Source organism: Chiloscyllium plagiosum, unplaced genomic scaffold, assembly GCF_037043375.1.
Source record: "Chiloscyllium plagiosum isolate Xiang-an unplaced genomic scaffold, Cpla_swu_hap1 HiC_scaffold_33, whole genome shotgun sequence".
Taxonomy (NCBI): domain Eukaryota; kingdom Metazoa; phylum Chordata; class Chondrichthyes; order Orectolobiformes; family Hemiscylliidae; genus Chiloscyllium; species Chiloscyllium plagiosum.
In genome coordinates, this window is record NW_028270171.1 from 17,418,632 (window position 1) to 17,442,452 (window position 23,821).

A 23,821-nucleotide genomic window follows, 5' to 3' on the forward strand; every position below is an offset into this window, starting at 1 on the left:
CCACCTCGGAACACTTCAACCCCAGGGCATCAATGTGAACTTCAACAGTTTCCTCATTTCCCCTTCCCCCACCTCACCCCAGTTCCAAAATTCCAGCTCAGCACTGTCCCCATGACTTGTCCTACTTGCCTATCTTCCTTTCCACCTATCCACTCCACCCTCCTCACTGACCTATCACCTTCAACCCCTCCCCCACTCACCTATTGTACTCTATGCTACTTTCTCCCCCACCCCCCCACCCCACCGTCCTCTCACTTATATCTCCATCCTTCAGGCTCTCTGCCTGTATTCCTGATGAAGGTCTTTTGCCCGAAGCGTCGATTTTACTGCTCCTCGGATGCTGCCTGAACTGCTGTGCGTTTCCAGCACCACTAATCCAGAATCTGGTTTCCAGCATCTGCAGTCATTGTTTTTACCCATCGATGTAAGGATGCTGTTCTGGATAAAACATGGCACCTTCACTTTCAGAATCATTCCACCACAACAAAACATCTTCCTCTCCAGTCCTGACTCAGTTAGTCCCCAATTTATGAGAGATCTGATGACACATTGTTGGTGAACGGGTATCCTATGATATAACAACAAGGCCACATGAAACATCAAGCCAAGCCACATGTTTCTTTCATTGGGTGAAGGTGTTTTGTCTGTCAATAATCCGTCTACCTCACTCGGCACAAACATGATCCTGAAATGCCTTATTGTGGCTTACACCCAATGAGGTGAACTAAGATGTTAAACCCCACTTGGTTTAACTGTAATATTATTATCACTCCTTCACAAATATCTCTCCTTCTCATCAGCTCCAATGGGCAGTATGGTGGCTCAGTGGTTAGCACTGCTGCCTAACATCACCAGGGGGATGGGTTCAATCCCAGCCTTGGGTGACTGTGTGGAGTTTGCATATTCTCCTCATGTCTGCGTGGTGCTCCAGTTTTGTCCAAAGCTGTGCAGGTTAGGGTGGATTGACCTTGCTAAATTGTCCTGGAAGAGCTAAATGGCCTACTTCTGTTTCTGTTACTTATGCTTCTATTTTTTTTAATTTACTTCTTACCTTAAGCCAGCAAGGTGGCTCAGTGGTTAGCAGTGCTGCCTCACAGTGTGTGGGTTAGCCATGGGAAACGCCGAGATGAGGTGGAGAGGGTGGGATAGTCTTCGGAGGGTCAGTGTGAACACGATGAGCTGAATGGCTACTCCCACTCTGAAAGGGATTCAATTCTATGATTCCATATCTGAAAATGTGTTGCTGGAAAAGCGCAGCAGGTCAGGCAGCATCCAAGGAGCAGAGAATCAACGTTTCGGGCATGAGCCCTTCTTCAGGAATCAATCTTCTTCAGGGCTCATGCCCGAAACGTCGATTCTCCTGCTCCTTGGATGCTGCCTGACCTGCTGCGCTTTTCCAGCAATACATTTTCAGCTCTGATCTCCAGCATCTGCAGCCCTCACTTTCTCCTATGATTCCATATCCCACACTGACACGCTGCACTCTTGATTGACGCCAGTATCATTGATCCCTCTTCCTGGTGTCACGGACCTTCACAAAACCTCCTGCTGGGTGTTTGATGGTTGACACGGTTTCACATGAATCGACTCACCACAGAATTTAATTTTCTTCCAGCAACCGTGCAGGCTGGCATTGTATGAATCGGGTCTGCTCGCGTCCTGCTGTTTTTCCCGCAACTGCTGGGCACATCGAAATTTGTGGGCACGTCACTCGTGTTGGCAATGGGACATCATGGCTCCTTGCCGCTATGTGAGCGTTTACATTGAGGTCCTCTGTTAATCTCCAAGGGCTCATGGTCTTTAGCCATGGGACTGTTCCATACCACAAAGCAGATGCTGTCAACTAACAATCAGCAAGCCAGGCAGCACCAGGAGGGACCCTCTACCTGTCTTTTCATCTATCCCCTCTTCACCCCCCTGCCCCCTGCCACCCTTTTATCTGCAGCACCCCCTACACCCAGCCCCAGTCCTGAAAAATGGTTACACCCGAAACAGTGACTTATTGCTCTCCCAGCCTCCTGCCTGTCTGTTTTGGATTCCAGCATCTGCAGTTTACTAGCAATCAGCCTGAAATCCTTGCTGAGCTATGGAAAACCAAGTGAAATTGCACCTTTAAAGACTTGACCGCTTCGGGAACTGCACCCACAGTCACAAGACTTTGCAAGCAACCTGCACAAACAAGCAGTCAGCATGGAATTGCAGAAATGCCAACGAGGACAAAACATCGCTCCAGGCTAAAGATTTTGCTTCATTCCTGATAAGAGACAAAGACAGCACACACGGCTCAGAATGGCCTAGAGGTCAGGTGCCTGCAGGTTACAGATTCTCTTGGGAAGCAAAGAGCAGTTAGGAGCATTCCCAATTAGAGGGTTGGCTAAGATGCCAAATGTATCAGCACTCCACAATAAAAGGTAAAAATCTCAGCTGGGCAAGGACAGGACTTTAAATTGCCAAAACGAAAGTGAGATTCACAGAATGCCTACAGTGTGGAAGCAGGCCATTCCAACCCTCCAAAGAACATCCTCCCCGTCCGTTTCACCTTATAACCTTGCGTTTCCCAGTCTCTGGACACGAGGGGGCAATTTCACATGGCCAATCCACCCTAACCTGCACGTCTTTGGACTGTGGGAAGAAACCCACGCAGACACAAAGAGAGCATGCAGACTCCACACAGGCAGTCGTCCAACGGTCTCAGTGAGGCAGCACTGCTGACCATGGAGCCATCTTAAGGTGAGAAGTAAATTGAAAGAAATAGAAGCAGGAGTAGGCCATTTGGCCCTTCCAGCCTGCTGCCCCTTTCAATATGATCATGACTGATCGTCCAACTTTCCATACCTCCAAACTCTTTGCTTCCTTTTAACCTGAAGAATCCTATCTACCTCTTTCTTGAAAATATTCAACACTCAGTTGTTTTCTGTGACGGTGGTCTCCAAAGATTCACCACTCTCTGGGTGAAGAAATACACCACACATGGGATGTTCCCTCCACACTGAGCTGGCCCACAAGGAGGAATCAAGGACCACGCAAGTACTTTATGCTGACAGCACCAGGAAGGTCATACTTTAGAACCGGGGCACCAAAGGAGCATGTCAAAAGCTTAAGCAGACAGAGTCTAGGACAAAATGACTTTTAGAAGGGTTTCAATGCTGTGATACGTGTGAGGGATCCATAATAAAAGTCATCATTCTGCTAAGACTATAGGCACAAGGCTTTATTTGCAAAATAATGGAAAAGAACATATATATTGTGCATTTGACTGAGAGAGGCAGGTATATCATCTACTTTGTCCACAAGGAGGTATAAAGCATCCGCTGTAAAAAAAAGCATACAGCACTGCTATACTACACAGATTCAAAACCTTCAGATAAAGAATACTAAATAACAATTATACTTTCCTAAGTAAAAGTCATAGAGTCATACAGCACAGAAACAGACCCTTTGGCTCAATCAGTCCGTGCCGATCATAGTCCCAAACTAAACTCATCCCACCTGCCTGCTTCATATCCCTCCAAACCTTTCCTAACTATGTACTTATCCAAATGTCTTTTAAACATTGTAATTGTACCGTCTTCCACTATTTCCTTAAGAAGTTTAGAATCCCTACAGTGTGGAAACAGGCCCTTTGCCCCAACCAGTCCACACCGACCCTCCGAAGAGTAACCCACTCAGACCCATTTCCCTCTGACTAATGCATCTAACACTACGGGCAATTTAGCACGGCCAATTCACCTGACCTGCACATCTTTGTGATTGTGATTGTGGGAAGAAACCGGAGGAAATCCACACAGACACAGGGAGAATGTGCAAACTCCACACAGACAGTCGCCTGAGGATGGAATCGAACCTAGGCAGCAGTGCTAACCACTGAGCCACTGTGCCACCCACGAGCCACCCTCTGTGTAAAATATTTGCCTCTCGTGTCTTTTTTTAAATCTTTCTCCTCTCACCTCAAAAATGTGCCCACTAGTCTTGAAATCTCCTACCCTAGGAAAAAAGACAGCTACCATTAACTCCATCTATACCTCTCAATATTTTATAAATGTCTATCAAGTCACCTCTCAACCTCCTACACTCCAGTGAAAAGGTACCAGCCAGGGATACAGCAGCACCTAAAAGCTTTAATGTAAAAGAAATCACACTAGGAAGACCCAGCAGGAGAAAGATTATAGCCAATGTTTAATATCAGAGATATTTCAATACCAGAGAAGCTTGAACAAAAAAAACACACATGATTGGACAGCTTAGAGAAAACAATTCTTAAGGTACAGCATTACTTCAAACAAATGCTAAATCACAATCACTTTTCTATTCAACATGACCTACAACAGACACCATTAGCAATTGTTGCAAGATAAAAAGGCACAGATACCTTGATACTCTTAAAACTCTTAAAAGCAAAATTTAACAGAAGAGTTCATCTGCTTTGAGAATCTATAGTTAATATTATTAATGATCTGTGACTATGGAGCTTCCAAATAAAAATTCATAACAGACAGAATTGTTGTTAGAGTTATTTATGAGTCTTTGACATATTTGATGCAGTACAAGGAAGATTTAACTTTAGGGAAAGCTATTCAGATAATATAGAAAACAGAAAGCAACAAAATTCACAGAGAAATCCTTGTCAAAGGACAGCAACAGAATCTAGCCACTTTGCAACATTTAAACGCACCGAAGAAATATGATGCAGATAAACACAAAGAGTAGGCCAATCAGAGGATATTAAGAGTTAATGTCTGATCTGTAAAACAAAATAAAAAGCCTCACAGGCAGAAGCAATGCTCAGTTATGATAAAAGAAGTTACATCTGTAAATGTGTAAATCACTTTCTGATGATGTACTAAGGTTGTTTCAAAGCAGCAAAACATCAAATGCCTACAAACTCTTACAAAGATGTTAATAGGATAACATGACTTGCATTTGAAAAAACACCATATGTATCCTTTGTGGGAAATGGGTAATCCGACCAACTCAGGTTTGACTGAGCTTATTCCTTCAAGGGATATCGAATGAATTTAGACTTTAACGTACAGGTCAGTATCAATGTCTTGTCAGATTAAGTAACTTGGCTGAGGGTCCTCTTGTGGCACATTAGTAGTGCCCCTACCTCTAGGCTGGGTAGTGCAGGTTCAAGTCCAGAGGTGCGCAATAACAACTCTGAGCAGTTTGATTAAAAGTTAGGTTTAAAAATGAGAAAGGAAACTTGGCTGAGGGCCCTCTTGTGGCACAGAAGTAGTGTCCCTATCCCTGGACCGAGAGACCTGGCTTCATGCCCCACCTGCTCCAGGGGTGTGTAGTAACATCTCTGCGCAGTTTGATTAGAAAAATAGGTTATGCAAAAGAAAACCTTTGTTGAGGAAACAGAGGTTGCAAACTGCAGAGAAGAAATTACATGGTCCAAGAGACATAACTCTCAAGTGTAAAGCTATGTCTCGAATCACTCAGCAACTCTCCCTCTCTCTCAGTGACACAAAGAGTTGAAGGTGAAAATGTGCATGTGATTTACAATCAACACTTCTTATCTTTGAGCCTTACGTCTTAATCCTCAACATTTATACATTTATACCCAAAGTGTTGACTTCTCCCCCTCCAGATGCTGCCTGGCTTGCTGTGCTCTACCAACCTCTTCCATCTGGAAGGATTTGGGCAGCAAATACATGGGCACACCACCACCTTCACGGTCCCCTCCAAGTCACTCACCAACCTGACTTGGAAATATATTGCCGTTCCTTTCCTGTCACTGGGCCAAAATCCTGGGATTCCCTCCATGAGGACATTGGGGGTCAACCCACAGCAGGTGGGCTGTTGTGGTTCAAGAAGGCAGCTCACCCCCACCTTCTCAAGGGGGCAACTAGGGATGGGCAATAAATGGCTGAGCCCAGCCAGTGACGCCCACATGCCACAAAATGAATGTTTAAAAACTCGACATCCCCCTGGTATCCTGACCTTGAGTTCACCAACCCTGCTAGTTATCAGGACTGGAGCCAAAGCATTAACTCTTGATTCTCTCCGCGGGTGCTGCCAGACCTGCTGAGTTTCTCTAGCAATTTCTGTTTTCGTTTCTGATTTCCAATAGCTGCACTTCTTTGTTTTATTTATCTCATGACAGTCTTGCTGACTCATCCTTTTAGTTTCAGTGATTCTTTTCCATTAGGGAACATTCCACTGCATTTCATCCCATTAGTGTAAGCAGAGTTCATCACTTTTCACTTCCACACCTCCGCTTCCATCATTCAGCACCACTGAGGTCAGGAATATGAAGCCTCTCTCTATCTCCCAGTCCTTATACCTTTCCCCTGATATTTGTGCCCAGGCACACAATTGCAGATGCTGGAAACATAGAACAAGGATTGGAAACATGAGCCATCCTTGGCAGGTCTGTCACACCTATGGCCACAGAAACAGTTTATGGCTCAAGCTGATGAACTCTGAAATCCTAAACATGGAACCCTGCTTCTCTCCACATCACTGAGCATTTTCAGTGTTCCCTGGCTTTGTTCCAAACTCTTGTGGATGAGCAAAGCTGAATCATAGAATTCCTACAGTGTGGAAAGAGGCCATTTGGCCCATCGAGTACGCAACAACCCTCCAATGAGCATTCCCCCCACACACCCCCAATCTCCATATAATCCCACATTTCCCATGGCTAATCCAACTAGCCTGCACCCTATGGGAAATTTACCATGTCTAATCCACCTAGCCTGAACATCATGGGCAACTTAGCATGGCCAATCTATCTTAACCTGCTCATCTTTGGCAGTTGGGAGGTGAAAATAGCGCCCAGGCAGACACGGAGAGTGTGCAAGCTCCTCACAGGCAGTCACCTGAGGTGGGGAATTGAACCCAGGACCCTGGCTGCTGTGAGGCAGCAGTGCTAACCATTATGCCACCCATCCCACATGTTCCATGTGTTCACAGGAATTCTCCTGTTTTGGCACATACATTTCTTGTAATGAGGTGACTGTGTTAATGTGTGAGCACATGCATATAGACGTGGATCATTGGCCCCCTCAAGGCTGCTCCAGCAGTGTAGATGATCTGCTCCAATTTCCAACCATCCTGACATGGAGCGAAATCGCCATTCCTTGACTGTTGCCAGGTCAGAATCTTGGAACCCTCTCTCTGGCAGAGCCATTGGTGTGTCACTGTCATACAGACTGAGGTAGCTCAAGAATGTGGTTCTTTATCACCTTGCCAAAGGCAGGTAGAGAGGGATAATAAATTCTACTCTGGCCAGTGACAACTACATCCCACAAATGAATAAAAATAAGCTTGCACTGTACCTACAGCTATGTATGTAGCAGTTAGACACGACTGAGTAACTTGAGAAACTATTTAAACAACAAACCCACAGCAGTAATTTTGGAGTCACATGCAGAGATTGAGTAGGTCAGAGGATACATTCATTCACGTAAAATGTGATTACGAGGTTTTATTTCACAGCAACTCAGCACTTTCAGGATTACAAAAAAAAACCCTCAAAGAACTGCAAATGCTGGAAATCAGAAAGAAAAATGGAAATTGCTGGAGAAACTCAGCAGGTCTGCCAGCATCTATGGGGAACTTCTTCAGAACTGATAGGGAAAAAGGTCCATGCTAAAGATGGGATGGGGTGAGGGAGAGCAGGAGAAGAGAGCACACAATAGGTGGAGACAGGGCCCCACTGCAGGGGCTGATGCTGTAGCTATAGCGGAATTTAAACAGCCTGGTTCTAAATTCTAGGTCAGTATTGTAATAGTGCGTTGCCATTCACTACTAAATTAGTACGGTGCTGGATGAAAACTCTCGGCTTTTAAACAAAAGTTGAATTGTGGTGAGTACACCATTTTTACAAAGCAACGTGCTGGGACCCTTTAAAGGAACTTCCTCCTCAGGAATGAGGATGGCTTTCTTCTGCTCTGAGGTTGTGGATCCTGAGGTGAGCAACAAGTCTCAAGCAAGATCCACACATCCCCAGCCACAGCCAGGGGAGGTGCTGTTAAATACAGCAAATACCGAGGCCGGACCCATTTGATTGATTGTAGCATTTGAGATGGATAATTCCTAACCAGACAAACACTGTACATTTTCTGTCATGTTCCTACGTATTAATTCTGGCCTCTTGCTTCCTCATCTTACTGAACTCTTGCTTCACTGGAAATTGCATCGAGATCCTTCAGTCAGCAGGTAGTAGCACATTCCTATAGGCCACACACAGATACACATTCGCCGAAACACACACACACACGGAACACAGAAACAGACACAGAAGCTTATAGATACATACAACATACAGAAGCAGGAATACATACACAGAAACATGCATTCAGGCACACATTGAAACACACATACACAGAAAAATACATTAACACACTTAGAGAAGCACACACATTGACAGAAACACACACACATTGACAGAAACACATACAGACAGACATATACATTTCAAACACACTGAGAAACACACATTTACTGAAATGCATACCAGACAGTAACACACGTTTACAGAAATACACATACACACACATTTGAAATGCACAGAACACTTTATAGAAACAGAGAAACTCACTCATACAGATACATACATTTGAAACACACACAAGCATGCAGATACATTAGAAACACACACTGAAACACATATTTGACAGAAACACACACATAGAGACACATACATTTGAAACACACACACAAGGACGCAGAGACATTAGAAACACACACAGATTTGAGAGAAACACACACATATACAGACACATGCATTTGAAACACGCACACACACATTTGAAACACACGCATTTAGAGACACACACACACATAGTCATATATATTTGAAACGCACAAAAACAGCCGGATCGCCGTGTAAAAACTGCCTTTTCCGAATCCTGCACCTCTTCAACCCCGCACACTGCCCCCGGCTGGAGTAATAGTGTTGAAGGGAGTTTTCGAACTTACCATTCATGAGTCTGGGGAGCGATAGGCTCCAGCTACTGTCTCGAAAGTCAAGAACCTTGGCGTAGTCCTGGCTCAGACGAAGACGAGTGTCAGGGGTAGAGTTAAAAACCTCCAAGTCGGGGACAGAGGGGAAGTTATGTCTTTCTGCTGAGCTGAGGATCCAGTCCCGGGGTGGGGAGGGGGGCGCTGAAGGAAGGGGGGGTTGGAATCAGAGCTGATCACTGACTGAGCAGCTACACTTCAGAAAGCTCAGCTGGCGGAGGTATGTGGGGGTGTGGTGTAAACATTGCCAGCCTTCAATCCCAAGTGAAGACCTCCCACTTCCGAAACGCTGTTTAAAATGAAGATACGGGGCCAGGCTGGGCTCTACAGACCGAGGATATAATCGGGACAACAGGGCTGGCATTAACTCAAGCTCTCCAGCTCCCTGTGAACCCAGGATTATCGATTTGGGATGGAGGGAGATTGAGATTCAGCATCAGAATGCCATGGACTCATACAGCGCCAGAGCAGGCCGTTCGTGCCATCTTGCCTGTGATAACCCTTTGAAGGCACCGTCCAATTAATCCCACTCAATCCATCTTTCCCTCACAGACTCCACACGCAGAGTGTTAGCAGAAGACCACCCGAAACCATTATCACTGGGCTGTTCATCAAGAGACCCAGGTAGTGTTCTGGGGTCCTGGCTTCAAATCCCACCATGGTGGAATTGGTATTCAATAAATATTTGGAATTTGGAGTCTAATGATGACCGTGAATCCATTGTCGAAAAGATTCATCTGGGTCACTAATGTCCTTTAGGGAAGGAAACTATCACCCTTATCCGGGAAAGACAGGACTGCAGATTCTGGAGATCAGAGTCAAAACGTCTGGTGCTGGAAAAGCACAGCAGCTCAGGCAGCATCCGAGGAGCAGGAGAATCGACATTTTGAGCATAAGCCCTTCATCAGGAATAGCCTACATGTGACTCCATCAACCAACCAACCCAACCGCCCCGTGGCTGAACACTTTAACTCCCCCTCCCACTCTGCCAAGGACATGCAGGCCCTTGGCCTCCTCCATCGCCAGACCATGGCAACACGACGCCTGGAGGAAGACCGCCTTATCTTCCGCCTAGGAACCCTCCAACCACAAGGGATGAATGCAGATTTCTCCTCCCCACCCAACCTTATCTCAGTCCCAACCCTCAGAATCAGCACTGTCTTCTTGACCTGCAATCTTCTTCCCGACCTCTCTGCCCCCAACCCCTCTCCAGCCTATCACCCTCACCTGAACCTCCTTCCACCTATCGCATTCCCAACGCCCCTCCTCCAAGTCCCTCCTCCCTACCTTTTATCTTAGCCTGCTTGGCACACCCTCCTCATTCTGAAGAAGGGCTTATGCCCGAAACGTCGATTCTCCTGCTTCCTGGATGCTGCCTGACCTGCTGCGCTTTTCCAGCAACACATTTTCAGCTCTGATCTCCAGCATCTGCAGTGCTCACTTTCTCCTACATGTGACTCCAGACCCATGGCAATGTTGGTGACACTTACTTGCCCTCTGGACAATTAGGGATGGGGCAATAAATGCTGCCCTAGCCAGTGATGTCCTCATCGCATGAACAAAGATAAATGGCCTGTTGGCCTTTATTTCAATGGGAATGGAGTATAAAATCAGAAAGATCTAGCCGAATCTATAGCAGGTACTAGTCAGACCACAGCTGGAATACAGGGAACAGTTCCGGGCCCCTTTTCTAAGGACAGATCCAAGGAAAGTGGTGTTGGAGATTTAGGCTGGTAGTGTATCCCCTGCTCCTGATGCGGTCTCTGATCCTCGACACTGGGGAGACTGGACACCTACTCGCAGAGTGCTTCAGAGAACATCTCTGGGACAGCCGCACCAATCAACCCCACCGCCCCATGGCCGAACATTTCAATTCCCCTTCCAACTCTGCCAAGGACATGCAGATCCTGGATGTGTTCCATCGCCACTCCCTTGCCACCTGACTCCTGGAGGAAGAACACCTCATCCCCACCTCGGGACCCTCCAACCCCAAGGCATCAATGTGGATTTCATCAGTTTCCTCTCCCCTCCCCTCCACCTTGCCCCAGTTTCAACCTTCCAGCTCAGCACCACCCTCATGATCTGTCCCACCTGTCCATCTTCCTTCCCATCTACTGCACCACCCTTCCCTCTGATCTATCACCTTTACCCCTACCCCCATCCACATATTGCACTCTCAGCTACCTTCCCTCCAGCTCCAACTCTCTCCCATTTATCTTTCCACCCCCCCTCCCCCCCACTGAGGCTCCCAACCTCATTCCTGATGAAGGGCTTTTGCCCGAAACATCAATTCTCCTGCTCCTGGGATGCTGCCTGGCCAGCTGTGCTTTTCCAGCACCACACTCTTGACTGGTATAGAGGGACTATCACACGAAGACCATGAGAACCTTTTTCCACGTATGGAGTCAGCTATTACGAGGGGGCATAGCTTTAAATTAAGGGGTGGTAGGTATAGGACAGATGTTAGGGGTAGATTCTTTACTCAGCGAGTCGTGAGTTCATGGAATGCCCTGCCAGTAGCAGTGGTGGACGCTCCCTCTTTATGGGCATTTAAACGGGCATTGGATAGGCATATGGAGGATAGTGGGCTAGTGTGGGTTAGGTGGGCTTGGATTGGCGCAACATCGAGGGCCAAAGGGCCTGTACTGCGCTGTATTTTTCTATGTTCTATTATCTATGAAGAGAGGTTGCACAATTTGGGCTTATGGCTCATTGGAGTTGAGAAGAATGATAGGTAACCTTATTGAAACACACAATAGTCTTAGGGGACTTGACAGAATACAAAGGTTATTTCTCCTTGTGGGAGAGTCTAGTTTTCAAGAGCATAATCTCAGAGTAAAGGGGTCACTCACTTTGAGCAGGAATGAGAAGGAATTTCTTCTCTCAGAGCATAATGAATCTGTGGACTTCTTTGCTATATAGAACTGTTGGTGCTCAGTTGTTAAGTATAGACAGAGTAAAAAATAATCAGGTCAGGTGAATTGCCCATAGTGCGTTAGTCAGAGGGAAATGGGTCTGGGTGGGTTACTCTCCAGAGGGTTGGTGTGGACTGGTTGGGCTGAAGGACCTGTTTCCACACTGTCGGGAATCTTATGGGGAAAAGGCAGGAAAGTGAGGATTATTACATCAACTATATGACCTCATTGAACATCAGGGCAGACTTGATGATCCTATTTCTGCTCCATCACCTTCTGGCTTTGAGGTCGAGTTAGTCTTTAAAGTAATGAGTTCCGCTGTGAAACACTCCTGCAGACTAGTGTCTCCTGAATCCCTGAGCAACATGGCTCAAAAACTAGAAACCAGGCTAATGTCTCTTTTTGACTTTATAAGAAAAGAAATATACCGACAGGCTAACATTTGTGAGATATCCACTCCCTTCACCACCAACGTTCCATAGCAGCAGGGTGTACTGTGGACAAGATGCACTGCACAAATTCACCAAAGATCCTCAAACAACATCTTCCAATGGCCATTCCCATCTGGAAAGACAAGGGCAGCAGATATATCGGAACACCACCACCTGCAAGTTCCCCTCCAAGCCACTCCCCATCCTGACTTGGAAATATATTACCGCTCCTTCACTGTCGCAGGATCAAAACCCTGGAATTCCCTCCCTAACGGCATTGTGGGTCAATCCACCACAGGTATACTGCAGCAGTTCAAGAAGCTGCTCACCCCCAACACCTCAAGGGGGCAACTAGGGACGGCAATAAATTCTGGGCCCAGCCAGTGACACCCACATCCCAGAAATGAATTAATAAAAACAAAGCTTAGGGAACTCTCTGTTGGGTGATAGCCAGTGGGGAAGGAATGGGTGTCTCCAGGATTGTGTCTGTGTGTTAGTTTGAAATACAATTTGTCCTAAACAAGATCAGGAAGCTGTAAGCAATAACTCTGAGAACCTTGTGTTGTTATCTTGAGAAAGATCATCAATGTCTACAAAAACTGAATTTTCAACTTGCAGATAATACCTGACAGAGCCACAACCCATGATTCCATGTTCTAAACAAGAACTTTTACTGTACCAGAATTAAGCAAAGTGAGTGCTACCAATTTAATAATGCTTTGCCAACCTTTACAATTCAAAGCCAAAACTCTTAACAGTTTACCAATCTGTTTTCATTCCATTCAGCAGTTCCCCTATAGGCCTCAATACCCTTGTGGGTTCTTTCCCTTTTGCTCGAACCAAGCCAAGGTGTGCCACAACTCTCAGGAATGCACTTTGATCTGCCAAAGTTTTTCAAAGTGGCCCTTAGACTTTCAGAGTGCTCTCTCTCTCTCTCTCTCTCTATGGCAATTACATTGCCAATCTCTCCCATGAGCTTTATCACTAACGAGAGATGCTAGTAAACATCCACACCGACCTGCCGAAGCGCAACCCACCCAGACCCTTCCCCTACATTTACCCCTGCACCTAACACTACAGGCAATTTAGCACCCAGAGGAAACCCACGCAGACACGGGGAGAATGTACAAATTCCACACAGACAGTTGCCTGAGGCAGGAATTGAACCCAGGTCTCTGCCACTGTGAGGCAGCGGTGCTAACCACTGAGGCACCGTGCCGCCCACAATTCCAGATATCCACAGAAGGAGCAGTTGTTCTAAAAAAGGTACACACATTAAGATGGAGCCATAATCAATGGTGACAGGTGCTGTCGGGGTAGGGTAGGTAGTTAATGAAGTGCATTTAGATGAGATTTGGCAAAACTGGATTTAGCCACACAGTGCAAATTGGAAACATGTAAGTGTTAGCTAAAACTCTCCACCAAAATTCAGAAAGGAGTTACTCATTGCTGATTGTTTTTTCACTTCCACCTCTGGCCTCTTCAAGTAAAGACAGCCCATCCTTTGAATGTTGATCATCTTTGGCATATTTCTCAAACCCTGTTTCCTTTGCCACTTCTATAACATTCTAAAATTCAATTTGCAAATCTATAACTTATATAATGTTTAGTTTATAACATGAGGGGCACAGATAGGGTGAACAGCTAAGATCTTTTGCTTAGGGTGGGAGGAGTCCAAAACTAGAGGGCATAGGTTTAAAGTGAGAAGGGAAAGATCTAAAAGGGACCTGAGGGGCAACTTTTTCACGCAGAGGGTGGTACATGTATGGAATGAGCTGCCAGAGGAAGTGGTGGAGGCTGGTACAATTACAACATTTAAAAGGCATTTGGATGGGTATATAAATAGGAAGGGTTTGGAGGGATATGGGCCCAAGCTGACAAATGGGGTTGATCAGATTGGGATGGATGTTGTGAAACTTGACAGGGTTAAGAAAAGATTTCCAAGGATGTTGCCAGGGTTGGAGGATTTGAGTTATAGGGAGAGGCTGAACAGGCTGGGACTGTTTTCCCTGGAGCATCAGAGGCTGAGGAGGTGACCTCATAGAGGTTCATAAGGTCATGGATCGGGTAACTAGGCAAGGTCTTTTCCCTGGGATGGGGGAGTTGAGAACTGGAGGGCATAGGTTTAGGTTGAGAGGGGAAAGATATAAAAGGGACCAAAGGGGCAACTTTTTCACACAGTGGGTGGTATGTGTATGGCATGAGCTGCCAGAGGATGTGGTGGAGGTGGGTACAATTACAACATTTAAAAGGCATCTGGATGGATATATGAATAGGAAGGGTTTGGAGAGACATGGGCCAAGTGCTGGCAAATGGGATTAGATTAGGTTGGGATATCTGGTCAGCATGGATGAAGTGGACAGAAGAGTCTCTTTCTGTGCTATCCATCTCCATGACTGTATGACTCTATGAATGGTTGGTGTGGATGAGTTGGACTAAAGGGTCTTTCAATACTGTATGACTCTGTGATTCTATATCACCAAAACATATGAATTATGAAATAACATATCACGAACCCATATTGTAATATGTTATTCAGCCACCAGCTCAGGATGACCCCTGACTCTATTCCTCAGTCAACATGCAGCTCTGCAGGGGCTAGTCAGACAAGGGGTCCTGAATGTATCAACTGTGGCTCAGGGGGCAGTAGATGACACTGATCCAGCTAGCTCAGAGCCAGTTCCTAGAGAGAGCAGAACCCCCTGAGACTCCACCACCACCACTGGCAGTGCGTTCCACACTCCTACCACTGTTCGTGTAAAAATACTTGCTCCTCACATCTCCTTTGAACATTCACCCTCTCACCATAAACGCATGACCCCTCGTATTAGACATTTCAACCCTGGGAAAAAGGATCCGACTGCCAACCTTATCAATGTTTCTCGTAATTTTATCAACTTCCATCGAGTCTCCCCTCAGCCTCCACCGCTCCAGCAAAAGCAGCCTGAGTTTTTCTAGTCTCTCCTTTTAGGCTTAAACCCTCTGCTCCAGGCAGCATCCTGGTAAACCTCTTCTATACCCTCTCCAAAGCCTCGACATCCTTCCTGTAATGTGGCGACCAGAATTGAACACAATACCCTAAGTGTGGCCTAACCAAATCTTGTAAAGCTGCAACATGACATCCTGACTCTTGTATTCTGATTTGATTTGTTATTGTCATGTGTAGGGTGGAGAGTAGAATGTGTTGTCTTTTGTGTTTTACAGGTAGATTATAGTATACAAGATTTTGAAAGCTTCTTTCAAGATCTCTATTTGTCCATCTGAAAGCTCCCCAAACCTGTCCAATCGATCCTGGTCAATGCTGTTTCACCCCTGGGAGCTGAACCTTGGCAGCATGGCTTCACCAGAAGGATACGAGGGTATAACGATTCACAGCGACGGGTAAAATAAACTTCCCATATATTCTGTTCAGTGTGGAAAAATGACAGACAAGCAGTTTGAGGCCTATAAATGATGAAAGACTGGGTAAATACAGAGGGTGAGATCCTGCAGTAGAGAGACATAAATGAACTGAAATCACTTTCTTGCACAAAGGGCCACAGAAATCTTGAACTCAGAGTCGATGCTGGGGTAGGGATGCTAACTGAGACTTGGTTTGATAGAGGTGTGAAAGGTTGTGGAAATAATGTGGGTGGATGGCGTTAAGGTACAAATTCAGCATGACTCAAATTGACACCATGGTTAGCGCTGGTGCTTCATAGCACCAGGCACCCGGATTCAATTCCATTCCTTTGTCTGGGGTTTGCACATTCTCCCCGTGTCTGTGTGGGTTTGCTCCGGGTGCTCCGGTTTCCTCCCGCAGTTCAAAGTTGTGCAGTTTGGATGGATTAGCCCTGGGAAATGCAGGGTTAATAGGGTACGGGTCTGGGTGGGATGCTCTTCAGAGGGTCGGTGCAGGCTGGATGACCTGCTTCCACACTGTACAGATTCTAGGGTGGACCAGGCAACCATCTAGAGCATGAGCTGGAATGATTTGGAGTGCTCCTGTTAAAAGGAGTGTAAACACTACACTGGAGCCTTGTTGTAACTCATGAGTTGCTGCATCTGTAATGTTGCATGACTCAGCGTTAAGACTAACGCATATCCTGTCAATCCTTATAAATAGCAACAGCTGCCAGGGAGTAGGCTGAGAGTTAGTCATGAACATCAGTTTATGTAAAGGAAGTACCTGACCTGACTTTCCTATCACCTCTTTCATCAGGTAAGCTATTTATTTTCACATCAGATCTTTCTTTTATTTCATTTGAGTAATTATGACTCTCCTTCTCAACCTTTGGCCTTACCTAAGGTGTGGTGACCCTCAGGTTAAACTCCCACCAGTCGTTTTCACTCTTCCTCTAATGAGAGAGAAGCCTTCTGCTCTGCGAAGATTATAGTGACTCTACCTTCTAACTTTATGATTATTCATTCATTCTTCTCTTCTTTCCTCTTTCACTTCTTCCCCTATTGCCTTCTCCTTCCTCCTACTACCCCTATTCCTTCCTCTGCACACCACCCTCCCCTCTTCCTCCGCCTTCCTCTTTCAGCTCCTCCTCTTCTCCTACCTCCTCTCCTTCCACCTCTTTCCTCCTCCCTCATCTCCTCCTTTCTCCACTTCTCCCCTCTCTTGTCCCCTCTCTTCGTCTGGATCAGTGGTGCTGGAAGAGCACAGCAATTCAGGCAGCATCCGAGGACAGGCAAAATCGACGTTTCGGGCAAAAGCCCTTCATCAGGAATAAAGGCAGAGAGCCTGAAGCGTGGAGAGATAAGCTAGAGGAGGGTGGGGGTGGGGAGAGAGTGGCATAGAGTCTGTGATTGCGAGTTTGTTTCAGGACATGGTTGAAGAGCTTCAGGGCTGAGGAAATGACCTGGGAGTTCAGGACATGGTTGAAGAGCTTCAGGGCTCTCTTCGTCTCCTCACTCTTCCTTCTCTAACTCCACCCACCCCTCCTTGCCTGCTCCTCCACTCTGCTTTATCTCCCTATCCTCTCCCACCTCGTCTCCTGTCCCCTCCCTTCCCTCTCTCCTTTCCAGCAACCCCCTCACTACTCCATAACAATTCACCACACCATCTCTGTTCTGGAGAGACCCAGTCCATAAATCGGCTCAGGATTTTTAAAATTTCATTCACATTATGTGGGTTATCACTGGCCAGGCCAGCGTTTATTACCCATCCCTAATTACCCAGAAGAGTCAACCACATTGTTATGGGTCTGGAGTCTCATGTAGGCCAGACCAGGTAAGGATGGCAGATTCCTCCCCTTAAAGGCATTAGTGAACCAGATATTTTTCCCAACAATTGCCCGTGGCTTAGTTTCTTGATTCCACTGTTTTTTTTTAATGCATCTTAGCAGGAATTATACACTTAATGGTAAGGTCCTAGGAGGTGTTGCTGAACAAAGAGACCTTGAAGTGCAGGTTCATAGCTCCTTGAAAGTGGAGTGGCAGGTAGATAGGATAGTGAAGAAGGCATTTGGTATGCTTTCCTTTATTGGTCAGAGTATTGAGTACCGGAGTTGGGAGGTCATGTTGCGATTGTATAGGACATTGGTTAGGCCACTGTTGGATTATTGCGTGCAATTCTGGTCTCCTTCCTATCGGTAAGATAAAAGGTAAATTGATGACTGCATTGGTGCCACCTCGTGCTCCCATGAGGAGGTTGAGCAATTCATCAACTTCACCAACACATTCCACCCTGAACTTAAATTTACCTGGACCATCTCTGACACCTCCCTCCCCTTCCTGGACCTTACCATCTCCATTGATGACGACTGACTTGACACCAACTTTTTTTACAAACCCATCAACTCCCACAGCTACCTGGATTACACCTCTTCCCACCCTACTTCCTGCAAAAATGCCATCCCCTATTCCCAATTCCTCTTCCTCCGCCATATCTGCTCCCAGGAGGACCAGTTCCACAACAGAACACACCAGATGGCCTCCTTCTTTAGAGACCGCAATTTCCCTTTCCACGTGGTTAAAGTTGCCCTCCAACGCATCTCGTCCACATCCCGCAACTCTGCCCTCAGACCCCACCCCTCCAACCATAACAAGGACAGAACGCCCCTGGTGCTCACCTTCCACCCTACCAACCTTCGCATAAACCAAATCATCTGCCGATATTTCCGCCACCTCCTAACGGACCCCACCACCAGGGATATATTTCCCTCCCCACCCCTTTCCGCAAAGACCATTCCCTCCGTGACTGCCTGATCAGGTCCATGTCCCCCAACAACCACCCTTCCATCCTGGCACCTTCCCCTGCCACTGCAGGAATTGCAAAACCTCCGCCCACACCTCCTCCCTCACCTCCATCCAAGGCCCCAAAGGAGCCTTCCACATCCATCAAAGTTTTAACTGCACATCCACCAACATCATTTATTGTATCCGTTGCTCCCGATGCGGTCTCCTCTACATTGGGGAGACTGAACGCCTCCTCGCAGAGCGCTTTAGGGAACATCTCTGGGACACCCGCACCAATCAACCCCATTGCCCCGTGGCCCAACATTTCAACTCCCCCTCCCACTCTGCCAAGGACATGGAGGTCCTGGGCCTCCTTCACCGCCGCTCCCTCACCACCCGACGCCTGGAGGAAGATCGCCTCACCTTCCACCTCGGAACACTTCAACCCCAGGGCATCAATGTGGACTTCAACAGTTTCCTCATTTCCCCTTCCCCCACCTCACCCCAGTTCCAAACTTCCAGCTCAGCACTGTCCCCATGACTTGTCCTACCTGCCTATCTTCTTTTCCACCTATCCACTCCACCCTCCTTCCTGACCTATCACCTCCATCCCTACTCCCACTCACCTATTGTACTCTTTGCTACCTTCCCCCACCCTCCTCCCTGATCTATCACCTTCATCCCCTCCCCCACTCACCTATTGTACTCTATGCCACTTTCTCCGGACACCCACCCTCCTCTCATTTATCTCTCCACCCTTCAGGCACTCTGCCTGTATTCCTGATGAAGGGCTTTTGCCCGAAATGTCGATTTTACTGCTCCTTGGATGCTGCCTGAACTGCTGTGCTTTTCCAGCACCTCTAATCCAGATATCGGAAGGATGTTGTGAAACTTGAAAGGGTTCAGAAAAGATTTACAAGGATGTTGCCAGGGTTGGAGAATTTGAGCTGTAGGGAGAGGCTGAACAGGCTGCGGCTGTTTTCCCTGGAGCATTGGAGGCTGAGGGGTGACCTTATAGAGGTTTATAAAATCATGAGGGGCATGGATAGGGTAAATAGGCAAAGTCTTTTCCCTGGGGTTGGGGAGTCCAGAACTAGAGGGCATAGGTTTAGGGTGAGAGGGGAAAGATATAAAAGAGACCTAAGGGGCAACTTTTTCACACAGAGGGTGATATGTGTATGGAATGAGCTGCCAGAGGAAGTGGTGGAGGTAGGTACAATTGCAACATTTAAAAGGCATTTGGATGGGTATATGAATAGGAAGGGTTTGGAGGGATATGGGCTGGGTGCTGGCAGGTGGGAATAGATTGGGTTGGGATATCTGGTCGGCATGGACGGGTTGGACCAAAGAATCTGTTTCTGTGCTGTACATCTCTATGACTTTATGATTGAACTCAAATTCCACAGTCTGCCATGGCGGGTCTCGAACCCAGCTACCCCCGAGACATTGCCTGAGTTTCTGGATTAATAGCGCAGCAATAATACCACTAAGCCGTCACCTCCTACTTTGCACAGATTGAAGTTTCAATATGAATCCAGAGATTGCTGGAGAAACTCAACAGGTCTAGCGGCCTCTGCAGAGAGAGTGAAACTGTGTTAGACTCGCGAGTCCAATGTGACATCTCCTCCAATCTCAATTCCCTTTGAGAAGAGTCATACTAGACTCGAAATGTTACCTCTGTCTATATCTCTACAGACCTGCTGAGCTTCTCTGGTGTGCTCTATTTTGATAGTAACTTCTGGAATGTTTTGCTTTTATTTGAGATCGGACAGCCGAATGTTAATGACACAACCCTAATGAAGGGCTTATGCCTGAAACGTCGATTCTCCTGCTCCTCAGGTGCTGCCTGACCAGCTGTGCTTTTCCAACGCCACACTGTTCGACTCTGATCTCCAGCACCTACAGTTCGCACTTCCCCCTGACAGTATCTTTGAAATGGCAGGAAAGAGAACAGAGGGAAAACACAGAGACAGACGTGAGATAGCAAATCGATGAGATTGAACTCCCAAAAGAGTTGCGAAAGCATTTCTCAGGAATAGGGAGAATGAAGGGTTTCAATGAGTTACGAGATATCTGAGATCCTCAGCCCGGCAAGGTCATCGAGAATTGCCTCACTATAACAGGAGGGAAACCTCAGAAGGCAGCTCACAGAAAGTTGTTCAAAAGTGGGGAACAAACAGCACACATGATGCTACACCTGATTTAAGTCAAAGAATCAGATACTGACATTGAATAGTTTTTCTTCATCATTTTGCAGGATTTAGGAGTCCTGGGCTGGGCCAGCGTTTATTGCCCATCTCTGTTTGGGGACAATTATGAACCATATTGCTCTGGGTCTGGAGTCACAAGAAGGCCAGACCAAGTAAGGATGACAGATTTCCTTCCCTTGAAGAGCATTAGTAAACCAGATGGGTTTTCACAACAATCATAGAGGCCAGTTTTTAATTCCCTAAGTTTTTTAAAGTCAAATTCCCACCAGCTACCGTGGTGAGATTCAAACCCTTATGCAAATTCATAAACCCATATATAAAAGACAGGTGATGGCTTATTAATCCAGAGACCCAGGTCATGTTGTGACGACCTGAGTTTGAATCCCGCCATGGCAGAGGATGGAGTTTGAATTCAATAAATATCTGGAATTAAAAGTCTAATGATATCATGCAACCACTGCTCATTGTGAAAACCAATTCATTAATGTCCTCCAGGGAAGGAAATCTGCTGTCCTTACCCAGTCTGGCCGATTTGTGGCTCCAGACCCACAGCAATGTGATTAACTCTTAGCTGCCCTCGGGGCAATTAGGTTTGGGCAATAGATACTGGTCCAGCCAGTGACGCCCACATCCCGGGAATAAATACAGGGGTAGCAATGATGGGCTGAGCTGAGTGCGGCTCCCCTCCAGCCTGGGGTCTCTCAGAGAGTGAGGAACAGTGGGCCACAGTGGGCCAGTGGCTCAGTATTTCGGCCCAGTATTGCAGTGACCCAGTATTCAGGCCCAGTATTGCAGTGACCCAGTATTCAGGCCCAGTATTCCAGTGACCCAGTATTCAGAGAGTGAGGAACAGCTGGGCTGACTTCCTTGGCCAAGGCTCACAGGCTAGGCTGAGGCCTCTTGTCCACACCTAGGACCCGGGTACCTGAAGGAGGAGAAAGGCAGTCTCGGCCCAGCATGGCTGTCTCCTGGAATGGCGAGGGGGTCTTGTTCACACATGGAGGTCTTTTTTGTCGTCTATGTCCGGGTATTCCAGTGGCCTGACAGGTGGTGGCGTCCAGGAGTACTTGGCCTGGCATAGTGGTCTTCCTCAGCAGAGGCCTCTGGCCCAGTATTCCAGTGGCCCAGTATTCCAGTGGCCCAGTATTCCAGTGACCCAGTATTCCAGTGGCCCAGTATTATAGTGGGCCAGTATTCCAGTGGCCCAGTACACTGGCTCAGTATTCCAGTGGCCCAGTATTCCGGCTCAGTAATCAGTATTTCCACCCAGTATTCCAGTGATCCAGCGTTACAGTGGCCCAGTATTCCAGTGGCCCAGTATCCTGGCTCAGTATTCCAGTGGCTCAGTATTTCGGCCCAGTATTGCAGTGACCCAGTATTCAGGCCCAGTATTCCAATGACCCAGTATTCAGGCCCAGTATTCCAGTGACCCAGTATTCAGGCCCAGTATTCCAGTGGTCCAGTATTCAGGCCCAATATCCTGGCTCAGTATTCCAGTGGCTCAGTATTTCGGCCCAGTATTGCAGTGACCCAGTATTCAGGCCCAGTATTCTAGTGACCCAGTATTCAGGCCCAGTATTCCAGTGGTCCAGTATTCAGGCCCAGTATCCTGGCTCAGTATTCCAGTGGCTCAGTATTCCGGCCCAGTATTGCAGTGGCCCAGTATTCTGGCCCAATATTCCAGTGGCCTGGAATGGCGGTCTCATCCTGACTCTGTCTTCAAGGCGTTCCATCATTCCTTAATCAGTTTTCCCCAAACCGTTAGCCGAAATGTGATGAACTTTGTCTTAAATTTCACTCTGTTTCGTTATTGTGTATGATTTCTGCCATTGATGTAGGCACTGCGGGGGGATGACTTATAAAACATTTCATTGTGTTTCTCATGTAAAGGTACACGTGACAATAAATTTCTATTCAATTCTGACTTCTGTCAGAGAGGAGCAAACCTGTCTGGGGGTCGGTTAGCTCAGTTGGCTGACTTGGCAATGCAGAGTGATGCTAGGGTTCAATCCCCCACGCTGACTGAGGAAGGATGTTCCTGCTCTCCCTATGCCCGAGGTGTGGTAACCACCAACCCCAGCCGCCTGTCTCTGATGAGGGAGCAGCCCTGTGGTTTGGTTAAACCATGGCAATGTTGCCATTTATGGAACTGTTTACCACAGAGGGTTGCAGAGGCTGGGTTGGGAACTGCAGCAACACGTTTTATTAACCAGCACATGTGAGACCAGGAGTGAGCCCGGTTGATCAAATATTCCAGATAATCAAGAGGTTCACAGAACCACGGTAAACCCTGACCAAGCAAAGGCTGAAGGCATCGATACACTTCAGTAAAAACATCAACACACCTCCTCAAATCTGTGTAAAAACACACAGTAAGTATTCAAAATGCAGGTGTGCATACACATGACTGCGATATTTCATTACCTGGTGGCTACTAAGACTCCTCGGAATCCTAGTAGCACACAAACCCACCAACACTCTCAAACAAAAACTAACAAACTTAAAAGACCCAGTACAACCCATGGACAAAACCAACGTCATCTACAAAATTCCATGGAAGGACTGCCACAAACACTACGTAGGACAAACAGGAAGAAAGTTAGCCACCAGGATACACGAACACCAACTAGCCACAAAAAGACACGACCCTCTCTCCCTTGTAGCCCTACACACGGAGGAAAAAAAAAACCACCATTTCGACTGGGACAACACATCTGGGGCAGGCTAAGCAAAGGCATGCCAGAGAATTCCTAGAGGCCTGGTACTCCAACCACAACGCCATAAACAAACACATAGATCTAGATACCATCTATCAACCCCTCAGAAAACGAGCAGGAAATGACATCACCACAAACCCCAGGAACCCCATCCAGGACAACATATAAATAGAAAGCAGGAGACAACAGCTTCGCTTCACTTGGAGGTCGCCACTGATGATGTTACCTAGCCAGGTAATGAAACGCTTGGATATCAAACCTACAGCTCAGCGAGCAAACCTACACCCTAAACCTCAACCTGAGCTACAAACCTTCACAAACCTTGCAAGATTCTGTCAACGTTCTCTTGGTTGCTAAGGGCAACCATTCAGCTCTGCGTGTTGTAACCAGGCCTCTGCATTCTGAGAACAAGT

At 46.9% G+C, this 23,821-nt stretch overlaps 1 protein-coding gene across 1 annotated transcript in view; it reads right to left on the minus strand.

Annotated features, from left to right (window-relative positions):
* LOC122542252 (caspase recruitment domain-containing protein 11-like) overlaps positions 1-9,119 on the minus strand; it is a 128,793-nt gene extending 119,674 nt beyond the window's left edge. The window contains exon 1 of the mRNA XM_043679794.2: positions 8,929-9,119. Coding sequence (XP_043535729.2) covers positions 8,929-8,935 — 7 coding nt within the window. The 5' untranslated portion in view covers positions 8,936-9,119. The remainder of the gene's footprint in view (positions 1-8,928) is intronic.
* Between the last annotated feature and the right edge of the window lie 14,702 nt (positions 9,120-23,821).